At 45.1% G+C, this 13,900-nt stretch overlaps 1 protein-coding gene across 1 annotated transcript in view; it reads right to left on the reverse strand.

The window, feature by feature from the left end:
* The window catches only part of CIBAR1 (CBY1 interacting BAR domain containing 1), a 372,093-nt gene that overhangs the window by 264,889 nt on the left and 93,304 nt on the right, over positions 1–13,900 (reverse strand). Inside the window, exons 3-4 of the mRNA XM_085605281.1 lie at positions 6,453–6,521; positions 1,209–1,310 (exon numbers count right to left, since the gene is read on the reverse strand). Of these exons, the coding sequence (XP_085461407.1) occupies positions 1,209–1,310; positions 6,453–6,521 (171 nt within the window). The remainder of the gene's footprint in view (positions 1–1,208; positions 1,311–6,452; positions 6,522–13,900) is intronic.

Here is a 13,900-nt window from a genome sequence, read left to right on the forward strand (position 1 = left end):
TGGAATTACCTAGAAACTCCTAAAGAAACTGCAGAACATCCAGAATGCCTCCGCCAGACTTATGCTGAACATCCTATGCCGCAGCCACATCACTGGCCACCTGAGAGACCATTACTCCCTACCCATCAACAAAAGAATTATCTTAAAGGCTCCTCACACACGTCTACAAAGCCCTCCACAACGCTGGGTTGCATACCTCAACCATCGCCTCTCCTTCTACACTCCCACCACACATCTAAGCTCAGCTCAACTGGCCTAGGCCACCATCCCACGGATCCGCACAACCACTGCTGGAAGAAGATCCTTCTCCTACCTCGCTGCAAAGACCTGGAACTCCTTACCTCAGGCAATCACCTTTACTGCCGCAATTCAGGAAGGACCTTAAGACTTGGCTCTTCGACTGAACCGCAGATCCAGCCCCCCCCCCCCCCACACACACTCATCGTCTTGAGACCCTTGCGGGTGAACAGTCACACTTTATAAAAAACTGATTGATTCTTGGAAATGCTATTATAGAGAGGTATGCCTCCTTATGCCCTACAAGGAATCTTGTTTGCAAAAGGTACTAAATGTTCATTTTACCCCAATTCCAGTCAATTAATTTAATATCCTTAGCTTTTCAATTCCATTTCTTAGAATTCGTGAACCTGACAATATTTATTTGCTCCACATAATAAATCAGTGATTAATATATTATATAAATATCCTAACAAAACCAGAAATAGCAGCGGAATCTTGGAGAACAATTCTCCACTTTTAACATTTGTAACATTCTACAACTGCTAAGGTGCTTCATTTTCGATTACCCGCAGCTACTTTCTTGAGGAAAACATCAACAATATGTAATTCACTTCTAAAAGTATACTTATTAGTTTGCCAAGGACAGCATTCACGGATGCTTTAGTGTAATGTAGCTACGAATTAGGCCAATTGGTTTCCCCTCAAAAACAGGTCTGGGATTTGTGTGGTTAAGTGCACATATACCGAATAACACATTCAAAGAAGCTCTCACCTCAACTATTTGAACACTGCAGTTTTGTTGTAGGTGCACATATACCAACATTTTCAATCATACTAGTACATCCCTCCAAAGGTGTACAGCAATGTCAAGCATGATCATCTTTGTTTCAAATCATGACTAGTCCTTCAAAGTTGGTTGCAGACTTGTGATAAAAGAAGTACATAAGAAAACTACATTGTAAGGATACTATAATTTGTCGATTCGATGGATTCCGCTGCCGTGTTCTCTCGAGCTGTGCCACCTGTTTTGCTTCTCGATTTCTTGCTGACAAGGTCACTTTCAAGTCCTCCTGTAAAGTATAATATGCATTTGTAATTTTTCATATATTTTTCACAATATAAAACCCAATTACAATGTCAGAATAAGAAAATCATTTCTATTCACTATTTTGGCGGCAATGATTTTTCATTGCTTTAAAATGTTCTTACACTTAAAACAACATTTTTATATTTATGATGCTCCAAAACTTTCAGATAGGATCGGACATGCTATGGTTAGAGCCCACATTGTATAGAGGAAAGGATGGAACGAGAGTACATAAATGGTTGTTGGCCAATTGCCTTTTTCATCAATTTGCTTGCACTGGCAGAAAGATGATTGACTTGTCACTGACAAGGTTGAAAGGATAAACATCTTAATAGTGGGGGTTAAACAGCCTTCTTTTATCACATTATGTGCTTGTGACTCTAGGATGGATAATTTGACAAGACGGTGACTAAGTAGGGGTGGAGATGTAAAGAGGAAAGAGTACATGCCTTCCATTGATGGTGGGCAAGAAAGCCTTCAACACAAAGCAAATCCCTGTCAACTTCAACAAACTGACATGGATTTAAATTCTTGAACCAGCCATATTTTGTGGACCCAGCCATATATAAATCAGTCTTGGCCCTGCTCCAATAGGAACAGTCCAAATCGAACTGCCTGGTCAGGTCCTCCCTGAACTAGAACACAACCAACCTAGGACTGGGTTCACACTAGTTACGGCTCATTAGCCAGGTATAGTTTGCTTCCAGTGTCACAGTGTATGAGCACACCCGTCCCGCTTAGGGAAACACACTAAAGAATAAAAACAAAAAAGGGATGGATGGAATGCTTTGCATATGGCAAGGTCCAAACTAAGGTGGCATGTTGAGCAAAATAGCAATGGCCTGGGATGCAGCCCCTGACTGAATACCAGTCGCAGAGATAAATTCAAGCATTCCATCCAACACTTTTTTGTATACTTTAGTGTGTCACCCTAATTTCTAATTGAGAGATCCTAACCTTAAATTAATCTTACTATGAGTGATTAGCCATTAAAGAAATATTTACTCCACATATGGTAGCCTTAAAATCCATTACAGTTAACCCCAAAAGATGTTTGTACAGGATCATTTTGTGAAAAGAAGTTTTGTGGAAAATATTTGTGTTCTCCAAATTCAGTACAACAAAGGTTGCTTTACTTTCCGAATTTTAAACACAGTGGTCCCTAAACAAGAACGATGAACTTTAAAGAATGAATAAATAGAACCAGAGTCAGTACTATATTTGAAGCAAAGTGCGACACAAGCCTGCGTCCTACTAAGCATACATTCAGTATATACAAAAAACAAACAGGAAGGCTCAGACAGAGCGACTTGCTTGTAAATTATACATTCAATTAGCACAAGCAAAGATGTGGTGGGATACCGTTACACATGGGTAATATTGGTTAGGAAAGCGTTTACGGTGTACATATAGTCGATGTTTCGATACCTTTTAAACAATATTGGGATCATCATCAGGACATAGTATTTACATGCCTGAGTAAAAATTGCGTGTAAAGCAATAATGAAAGAGAGTAAGAAATGTGAAAGACAGTTGGGATGAACTTTAAAACTGCATACAATGTCATGCAGATGCAAGTGAGCTGGTGAGAACTTTGGCGTAACTGTAATTCAAGCTGTGTTAAGGATCATAGGCGGGGCGTCGTGATGTGAAAACGGCTACTTGTATCATGGTGAGTGATCGTGGTGCAACTTAAGGACCAATGGCCGTTGGTAGCCGTGTAGGTGTAGATTGGACCTGATTGGCATAGTAAGCACATGCCATGTGAGGAACCATGTCTTCTAAGGCACACAATGTGAAAAACAATGGAAAGTGACCGTGGATCAGATTGCTGTATCGATTGGTTGATAAACGTATAAAGAATATATTTTAAAAAATGGCACTAAGTGGACCGCGTCAACGTGTCCTCTGCTGTGGAGGAGAGGTGTTCCTTTCAGTGATTTAAATGGCGATCCTATGCTTGGTGAATGGTAAATGAGAGTACTGGTTTCCAGTGGACAATGGACCGGAAAAGTTGTGAACCGCGTCCGCGGTTACATAGCATGAAGAGATCAGCGATGGACCGGATTGGAGTGAGGCGGAATACCCAATAAGAGAGTAAAGGGTCAATGCAGGTGACCGCATGACCAGCCGTGTTACATGCATCGTGTGGGTCGGATACATACCGTATTCCACTTAGGATTAAACTAGAAGGAGGTGAACCGCGTCCGCGGTTATTCACCTTGTGGGCTTATAGCTGCGCTCTCAGTGAACCTAAAGGGGAACGGGCAAAAGTACATGCGATGTAGCGCATAGCCTTTGCGGGTGATACGATGATTGGGGTGGAGGGCTTACCTGATGTCACAAACCGCTGCAATGAAAAGCGTCTTCAAAGCAGGGATTCCGAATGGGGTGAGCGAGAGGATGCGGTCCCGCTATGCGAACAGATTAAATACTGGAAGTGAAGGGTCATGTGATGGGTCACATGACCAATGTGAAAGGGATGCAGTGGACTGTGCCAAAGGCGGCGGCCATATTGGGAAGCTAAAGGTGGTGAAGTGAAGACCGGAAGGTCATGGAAAACCAATTAGGAAGCACAGAATAGTATAATGCCAGAAACGTTGGAACACAGAATACATTAAGAATAATATTACGGCTTGCATGTTGACAATATTTATAAAGCACAAGGGGCATGGCCAATGGGGTATGTTGCTCATTACTTGAATGAGCTATCAACACACACAGGAAAGACAGTTAGTGCTCCATTTGCCGGTGATACAGTGGAGGTGAACTTCAACAGCTCATTCTCCAGGTAACTAATGAGGGAAGAGAACAAGGGTTTCTGAGCAAAAACGAATATCTATTCCTCAACACTAAATCATCACGTACCTTGTCATTTATACTTTACCAAAAATACACAAAATCATGAGAATACCCCTGGAAGACCGATAGTTTCCAGTTGTGGTTCAATTCTAGAACCATTAGGGCAACAGTGGTCGTGTGGATCTGGGGATGGTGGCCTAGGCCAGTTGAGCAGAGCTTATATATCTGGAGAGAGTGTAGAAGGAGAGGCGATGGTTGAGGTACGCTCATTTACCATTCACCAAGCACGGAATCACCATTTAAATCACTGAAAAGAACACCTCTCCTCCACCGCAGAGGACATGTTGACACGGTACACTCTGGGGCATGTTTTTATATATTCTTTATACGTTTATCAATCAATCGATAGGGCCATTTGATCCAGGGTCACTCTATTGGTTTTCACATCGTGTGCCTTAGGACACAAGGTTCCTCGCATGGCATGTGCTTATCCAGACTATCAGGTCCAATCTACACCTACACGGCCACCGACGGCCATTGGTCCTTATGTTGCATCACGATCACTCACCATGATACAAGAGGCCGTTTACACATCATGATGCCCTGCCTATGATCCTTAACACAGCTTGAATGAGGGTAACGTCAAAGTTCTCACCGGCTTACTTGCTTCTGCGTGACATCGCACTCCGTTTTAAATCTCATCCTAACTGTCTTTCCCATTTCTTCCTCTCTTTCATTATCTCTTTACAGGCAATTTTTACTCAGGCATGTAAATACTATGTCCTGATGATGATCATAATATTGTTTAAAAGGGATCAAAACGTCGACTAGATGTATACCTTAAACGCTTTCCTAACTAATATTACTCATGTGTAACGTGTCCCACCACATCATTGCTTGTGCCAATTAAATGTATAATATACAAGCAAGTCGCTCTGCCCGAGCCTTCCTGTTTTTTCTGTTTTTTGTATATACTGTATGCATGCTTAGTAGGATTAAGGCTTGTGTCCCACTTTATAGTTATTGTGTCAATTCTACGAATTAAAAGCATTGCGGTCTGGCTGGACAGCTTCAAATATAGTACAGACTCTGGTTCTATATTCATTCTTTAAAGTTAATTGTTCTTGTTTAGGGACCACTGTGTTTAAAACTCATAAGTACCCAAGGTCCCTGACCAATCAAATTGGGTTCCCTTGTCCTTTATAACATACTTTCAGAATTTGGCATTTTAAAATCTACATTCAAGAAACGTAAATTGGAGCATGATCTGTAATTTTTAGAGATCTAATAAAAGGTTGTTTCAAGTAACAACGAGATAATAACAAGCCCCCCCCCCCCTCCCAAAAAAAAGCAATAAAAGAGTAAGGTGCGAGTGTTGGCAGGGAAAAGTTAATTCTTTTGAATTGGAGTCAACCACCAAAAATCAATTAGATAAAGTATGGGAATCAAGTCACAAACCTTTGGAGATTTCATCTGTTTGACAGGAAATCTAGAAGCGGGCGGTCCTCGTTGTGGATAGAGAGACTATTCTGAGATGATCCCAGAAGTGGGAGATCCTGGCAACTAAAAACTGTGCACCTACCCGTGCTCAAATTATGTATTTTATTACATGGGTGGTGTAGGGGAGATTAGAAAAAGGTTGTCAGACATAAGAGGCACAATTACGCAGCTTGTGTTCTATCTAAGTCGCCATTTTTCAGCCAAACAAGGGGCCACAGCCCAAAGTCAGGAGGTCACAGAGATACGAGTAGGTGCTGATGGCAGGGAAAGACCTTTGAAAATGTTTTGACTACAAGGTTCCTCTCATCCCGGTCCTCCATGAGGTGTAACTGGACCATACCATTGACAAAGTTCAATTTCATGACCAGCTACTAGAAACTGGTATAGTATGTATGCATGTGCACAGAGTGGGTGTATATGTACTTGACAGGGATTCAAATAGGGACAAGCAGGTTCCTAGTCCTGAGGAATGCCCTGGACCCATATCTAAGCCCCTTTTAATCTTTAAAAAAAAAAAAACAATAGCTTCTGCTTACAGCGAATGTGCGCTGTAGGTGAAACTTAAAAATGGTCTGTCTAAAACGCTACAGTGTCTGCAGGTTTAAACATTAAGCTGATGTGTAATGCAGTAAAAGATTACACACATAGTATTATTTTTCTTTTAAAGAAGACCACAAATGATATGCATCTACATGTTGCTTTTACAAACAATAAGCATTTAATATTTGAACTGGCACCCAACATCATTCAAAAAGCTATACCTTCTGAAAGAAAGAAATATATCAATATGGCCATCACAAGTTTGGTGACCTCTAAAACCTACCCTTTTAAGTCTTATAACAGCACCATAGTCTTTGAGAGGTTCCACTATTTTGGCTTCAAGTCTTTCCACCTAAAAAAAAGTAGAAGTTAACATGCATGACAGTTTTTGTGTTATACACACATACGCAGGCACAACTCAAAATAGAACAAACGAAATCTGAAAACATGCAGAATGTTTGAATCTGTATACAATTTGCTTGCAGTGTTCGTAAGGGAAAAGAACAATTCTTTCCATCAAGCAGAAAACAGAAAACTGACTACATTTATATTGCAAGTAATTAAATTAAGTTTTACGTTATCCTTTTCTGTCCTGCTAAAAGATATGTTTTTCATGCAAATAATATGCAACTTAATGACAGCGAGACAAAGTCACAAAGAAAAATTAAAATTTGCTCTCCTGGGTTTCCCACGGTGTTTGAATCAAATATTGAACTTTCTTTGAATTCACAAGGAATTCCAATAATAATGCACGGATTGCATAGACTATTGCAGCATCTGAAGAGTCTAAGTTACAAAGCGTACATTTACAAATGCATAGGTACCTCTGACCTGCTCAACATTTTTGTGTCTCTGCACAGGGGAAATTTGTTTGTGTTTTAATATTACACTATACCTACAGCAGTTTGAAAGTGGTGTATGCCCTTCCAAACTATGGAAACCACTTTATTCCTGTGCTTGACAAAACAAACATGATCGGGTTCAAGATGAGTAACTACTTGCAAAGAGTTTATTAATACCAATAAATACCAATAAACTTGTGACTGATAACTCCACTACCTTTTTTCAGGCTCCACAGCTTTAAGATGCCAAATTCACTCCCTCTCCTGTGAGGAGCTATACACAAAATAAAAGTTCCAGCATTATTTTACTGGTCTGTAAATCCACCTGTTTTTTTTTTATATACTAAAAACGCAAATTTTTACCATTTTAAAACATTGTAAATAACTTATTGTACCATAACCTAATGTAATGGTACACTACCTCTGAGGAATGCAACGATGAATTGGACCCGTTAGGATTATGTTTACGAACATGTTTTATTGGAGTTTAAAAAAATAACATTGAGAGAAGCTAAACAAAGTAAAAGGGAAACGCGTTTATCAGTGTACGTTTTGACATCAGGCCAGTTTAAAGGATTACAAATATTCGGGTAAATACCAATGGGTAAAGAGGTCCCAGCACATCGCCTGGGAGGGTCACCATCCGTAGTGCTGTTGAGCAGTCAAAGTCACTGCAGCAAAACAACCCTGCTTGAAGCATGTTCCGTTAGCTGCGCCAAGTTCCATAGATAAAGGGGTCCAAAGTTTAATCAAGCACATCCAAGGTACTCACCAGTGGGTCCTTCCATTACAGGTACTGCGCTATTGTCGCTGAGGTCTGTAACTTCCCGAACAGCTATCAAGTACTCCTTCCACCTCTGTGTGTGTTCGCGCTTGCCCGCACTTGCTTAGCCCCATGGAATTATCTCTGCAGAGAGTCTCCAATTCAAAATGAGCACAGTATTTGACTAGACCCACTGTCGGACAGCGAGATTTCCAGGTTGAGTGTTGCGGCCATGCCTCTTTCCAAATTGGATCCTTCAGGATATATATATTTTTTATTTACAAATAATTTGTGGTTTTACAAAAAAGATCACAAAACAAATCATACAAACAGAATGTGTGTGTGTGCCTCCATCCAGGTATAAATGAAAAGATCACAACTTTCAAAAGGAGAAGCCATGCAAATCATAGAAGAGAGGTTAGCTCAAGATAAAATAACAAATTTGAGGGGGCATACCTTCAGTACAACAAATTCGGCGTCATTTGCAGAAAGTCCTGAGACAGGTCACCCTTTAAGCAGTTTATTGAATTCAGCCACTCATCTCTGCTCTCAATTGGAAAATGGATTTCAACAAAGAAAGCCAATGCAATGCCCAGTTTGTGGCTAAAAAGCGATTCACCACGAGGAAGGTAAACAATTTGATACTTACAATACAGAAGAGGATGTGGAACAATCAAGAAGCTTGTGGTCATATAGAAGAAGACTGAAATGCCCAAGATTGAATTTTTGAGTATTTTCTTTTGTAATTAACAGTTTATATAGCGCTCAGGCACCGAAGATTTAGTGTGCTCTTTACAGAGCAACATTGCAATACTAAAGTGAACTGGGGTGATATGTAAATTGGTCGCAGCTGGGGTCTATGTCGTTAAATGCAAACTTCTCAATTATTGAGGACAAGACAGCTTGCGGAATTCCTCTGATAAATATTGTATGCAAGGATTCCACATTTTGTCGAAGCGGGGTAATTGCTGTGTAGCCATCGCGGTGAGTTTTTCTATGCTAATATGTCCCAGACCTTATGTATCCAATCCAAGTGTGTTGGCACACCTTCTGTTCCCCAGCTAACCAGTAAGATTTGTTTCGCTGCCTCAGCAGTAATGTAATCGCTCTACCTCTATTTCAACGCAGTGGGTATGTGAGGGGGTTGGGAAGGCCCAATAGTACAGAACTCGGAAATTTTGGTATGTCCGTTTGGAATATAGCGTTGACTGCGTCCAGGACCTTGGGCCAAAAGGATTCTATCGTGGGGAAGTGCTACAGGATGTGTGTGAGTGTACCCTGTTGCCCACATTGGCGCCAACACAACCCATCACCTGAAACATTCCATGTAGCTATCCTGTCTGGAGTCTGGTACCAGTAGTGGGCAATCTTGAGGAGCATCTCTTTGCTGGTGGTGTTTAGCGCTGAGGAGCACACACGGTGGAGAATGTCATTCCACTCCCTATCTGTGAAAATACGTTCGCATTCTTTGCCCTCCAGCCTCCCCGGCCCGTGGCCGATGGGAGAAAGTGGCTTCACTAAGAAGGCATAGATATCCGAGAGCAGCTTTTTATCTGCAGATCACGTAAAGATCCACTTCTCAAATGCAGTCAGGGTTTTGCTAGCATGAGGGTGGATTCTGGGTTGCGTGACCCAGTGAGCTACCGTCAGATATAGCCAATGCACTGTGTCTGGTAGGTTATAGCAGGCCTGCACTTACGGAAGTCCATAATTCCATTGGCGTCGAACAGGTCCCCTATACGGTTGCAACTGGTCTCTTGCCAGGGCCGAGAGAGGGAGGGTGGGGGAAAATAGGCTTGGGTCTTTGCTATCCACACTCGCCGACCTTCCAAGATGAAGTCCCACATGTGTGACTGTATCCTGTCTAGGAGCCGTGGGGAAGGCTGAAGGGGCAGTGTTTGCATAGTGTATAGGAGCTTAGGAAGAGGCATCCTTTTGATCGCTGCGAGGCGTCCAGCCAAAAAACGTTTGTGTGCCTTCCATTTGGTGAGATCATTCCTCGCAAGTGTTAGGAGGGTCTCATAGTTGTAGGTGGCTGCAAGTGTGGGATGCATCTGTAGGCCTGGGAATGGTATGCTACTTTGTGCCCACTGGGATGTGTATTTACTATGCAGCTGAGAGCGCTTTGTTTCCAATATAGTCAGGCAAATGATCAAGGATTTCTGAGGGTTAATTTTAAATCCTGATACGACTCGAAATGCGTCCATCTTGTTCGGATCAGTGAGCTTCATGAGCACATCATCTGCATATAGCATTATTTTATGGACCAGACTCCCCGTCGCAACACCTGAAATATGTCGATTGGACCATATTCTTTTCGCAAATGGCTCCAGTAACGGGGACAAAGGGCAACCCTGTCTGGTTCCTCTCCTTATTGGGAAAGTAGAGGACTTTATTCCGTTCATCAGTATACTTGCTTGGGGGTCTGTGTGGGGGAATGGCTCCAGCCACGGAGTCTAGGCCCAAAGCACAGCAGCTCCAACACCCGGTGTAGATACTGCCAGTGTACGCAGTCAAATGCTTTCTCAGCATCCACGGTTAGTGCTAGGGCTGGCGACTGTGTACGCTGTATTTTATCAAGGAGGTGACACAATCTTTTAGTTTTGTCACTACAGCCTCACTCCAAAATAAAACCAGAGTGATCCGGGTCAACTAATCCATGCACATAGGGGGCAAGTCTGTGTGCTAGAATGATAGTGAAGATTTTTGCATCGACATTTCTGAGGGAGATTGGGCGATACAATGCGCAACCCCTAGTATCTTTCCCTTGTTTCGGGGTCACTATAATAGTTGCTTGGAGCATCGATTCTGGCAGCCCTCCTTCCCCTGGCAGGGAGTTGTATAACCTAGCTAAAATGGGAGCTATTTGTGGGCCAAAGAGCTTGCAGTAGTCTGCCACATAGCCATCTGGGCCCAGTGCTTTGTTGGGTTTTAATCTCTGAATTGCAAGGAGGACTTCCTGTGCACTTATGTCCTTCTCTAGTGCCTCGAAGAAAGGCCTGTCCACCGCCGGCGGGAACACTGGTGCCAAGTAGGTGTCTATATCTGCATCACGGAGTGGCTTGGCCAGATAAAAGACCTGAAATGCATTTACTATCTCTCCAGTCAAGGAGCAGAGGGAGCCATCCAAACCTCCGGTCCGCATCCTGCGCCCGAAGGCAATGTGCCAGCATGCGCCCTGCCTTATTTCTCCCAGCATAGTAAGTCTGGCGAACTCTGCCCATCCCTTGTCTATTGCCCGCAGCTGTTTCCTTATAGCGGTCAGTTGGCGACGCATTGCCATCGAACCTGATCGGACATGAGCCAACTTCATATCCTTACAAGGGCTTTCAGCTGGCGTTGTTTCTCCCTGCGTTCTCTGTTAAAACCGGCTGAAATGGCTAAAAAGCGCTCTTAATACTTCCTTCAGGGTTTCCCAAAGCTTGTGAATGGACGTTTCAGGGAGATCGTTAAGTTCCAAGTAGAAGTGCAGTGCTTCCTGAGTGTCAGCTCTTACATTATAGGTCAGGAGTTTGGCATTCAGCCGTCAGTGGCGAGGGGAGCTAGTCTGTTCCCCGTATTTAAACCTCAGAGTTATGTGGAATGGTCAGAGAGTGAGGCAGCCCCAATCTCTGCTGCGAGTGTGTCTCGGGTGACCCCGGGTGTTGTAAAAACAATAGTCTATGCGGGTATATGTCTGGTGTTATACAGAGAAGTATGTGTACTCTGCTGCAGGGGAGTGTGTGTGTCTCCAGAAATCCGTGAAGCCTGCTTCATTCAACCATTGTCTGGTACCCTGTGTCAGTCCCCCATCGTTGCCCCACTCTCGGAGCTGATTATTCTCTTTGAACATCCACAGCTATATTAAAATCTCCGCCCACCACTATTTGCCCGTCTGGAGAGGTGAGCAGCTGACCCAGCATTTCCCTAAGGAATGCTTCCTGACTCTCGTTCGGGGCATATGTTGTAGCAATTGTGAGTCTGGTACCTCTGATTGTAACTTGCAGCGCCAACATCTTACCCGGGATCTCCATGAGGACCCGTTCCACCCTCCCAGCAAAATTAGTTGCGAACAGAATCACTACACCACTCTTTTGGAAGTCCCCGAGAAGTACTGCCTGTCAAATCAGCAGGAACGCAGTCTCCACCAGTCTTCCTGAAGAAGGTGGGTTTCCTGTAACAGGCATACATCGCATTTTGAATCCTTGAGGAAAGCCAATTTTGCCAGGCTCTTGGCAGGGGTGTGAAGGCCTCGGACATTGAGGATAAGCAGGGACACTACCCTGAATACCTAGTCGAAGCAGCTTTTGCTCCGTTCACATCTGTCTACACCCGTCAAACCCCACCCCCCCCTCCCCAGGTATGGATTAGAACTAGGGAAAGACTTTCTAGTAAGGAAAGAATGGGGTACAGAGAGAGAAATCCAAAGTTGTAACAATAGAGGTAACCCTAGAAACTTCTTCCACCGGAGGGCACTCAAACAGTGATAATAGGTAGGGTCCATGTTGTCGGCAAACGCACTTTCCTTTGAACAGCAACAAGATGGAGCTCCACCAATCTTGCTGCTCTAGCCTAGCGGAGGAGCCGAAAATCTGGTCCACCCATAGGCGTGGTCAGTCGGCCAGGCGGGGAAACCCACGTCAGCAGGCGGGATACCTGTCTCCTCCGCCCACAGCCAGCAATCCTCCACCTTGACTGGTTAACCATTTTTCTGCTGGAGCTGATGGAGTAGCTTTGAGCGCTCCTCCCGGCTGTCAGCCTCGGTGGGTTTGCTCACAATTTTCTTCCCTCGACGCACAGAGCGGTTGGAGCCCTGTCCACTTGTCTCCGTCTTTCGAGTAGGCGACCCCAGCGGACCCTCCTCTCCCAACCTCGGGATGTCCGGTAAGCTGCGAGTGTCCTCTAAGGAATCGACCATCCGGACCTCTTCTCGCCACACAAACTGGAGGCGGAGAGGATGGCCCCATTTGTACTGGATCTCTGGAGCTGCAGGAAGTCTGTAAGCAGTTTAATGGATCTACATTGTTGAAGTATGGTCAGCGAAAGGTCTTGATACAGCCAGACAGGCCCTCGAACTCTATGGCCCACCGCCACACACCAAGAACGAAAGGCTGGAGGCCAGTATGGAATGTCCTCCGAGGACAGGCCATTACTCCAGAAACTGCAGAAGGTTGCTGCTGCGTACCCTTGCCCCATCCTGCTCTTACTTCAGGCAACCACGCTCCAGGCCTCTATTGGTGCATGAGGGCCGGTTCAAAGCACAGTTTGGGGCAGAGCAAGCAACAACACGGGCCAGTCTTCCACCAGACCCCAGAGGTATGCACAGAGAGCCTCGCACCATGCCACGGTCCCTCAATGGGCAACCAAAGTGGATCGGAAGGGGCAGGCCCCCAGTTTCAAGCAAATCCGCCCAGCCCCCCGAGCTCCGCAATGTCGAGGCTCTCCCTTCAGATCACCACTGGGGAACTGGGGCCCCGCCGCAGCTCCTGTCCCCTCCACGGCTCTCGGTTCCCCTGACCTCTGCCCCAGTCAAAACAGCCACACTCACAGTGGTAGATCACAGGGGTGGTCCGCCAACAGCCACCTCTGGGTTCTGTCCCAATGTGTCGCTGACCTTCGAGTTATCCCACGGCCCCTTAATGGGCAGCAAGCCAAGGTGGATCGGAAGGGGCAGGCCCCCAGTCTCAAGCAATCCCGCCCAGCCCCCGAGCACCGCTGTTTTGAGGCTCTCCCTTTAGATCACTGCCGGGGAACCAGGGCCCTGCCGCAGCTCTGGTCCCCTCCACGGCTCTCGGTTCCCCTGACCTCCACCCCGGCCAAGCAGGCCCACCCACTGTTGTAGATCACGGGGGTGGGAGGGGTTCAGCCACCAGCTGCTCTGGACTCTGTCCCAATGCGCCGCGCGGTGCAGGCCGCTCTCTCACTGAAAGCCCGGTCGTGCACTATCACGCCACATCTTTGTCCACCCTGCAGTCATCGTATAGAGATCCCCCCCCCCCCCTGGGCACCAGGGCTACGGGATACTTCGGGCAGTCACTTCCTGGGTGCTTCCTTCGCTGCGCTGGGGATTCGTGGCCTATTCATCTGGCGGAGCTCCGGTGGCTGTGTCCTACTCTGCCGCCATCTTGGACACACCCCCTTGAATCT

The sequence above is a fragment of the Triturus cristatus genome, chromosome 5_1 (genome assembly GCF_964204655.1).
Source record: "Triturus cristatus chromosome 5_1, aTriCri1.1, whole genome shotgun sequence".
NCBI classification, from domain to species: Eukaryota; Metazoa; Chordata; class Amphibia; order Caudata; family Salamandridae; genus Triturus; species Triturus cristatus.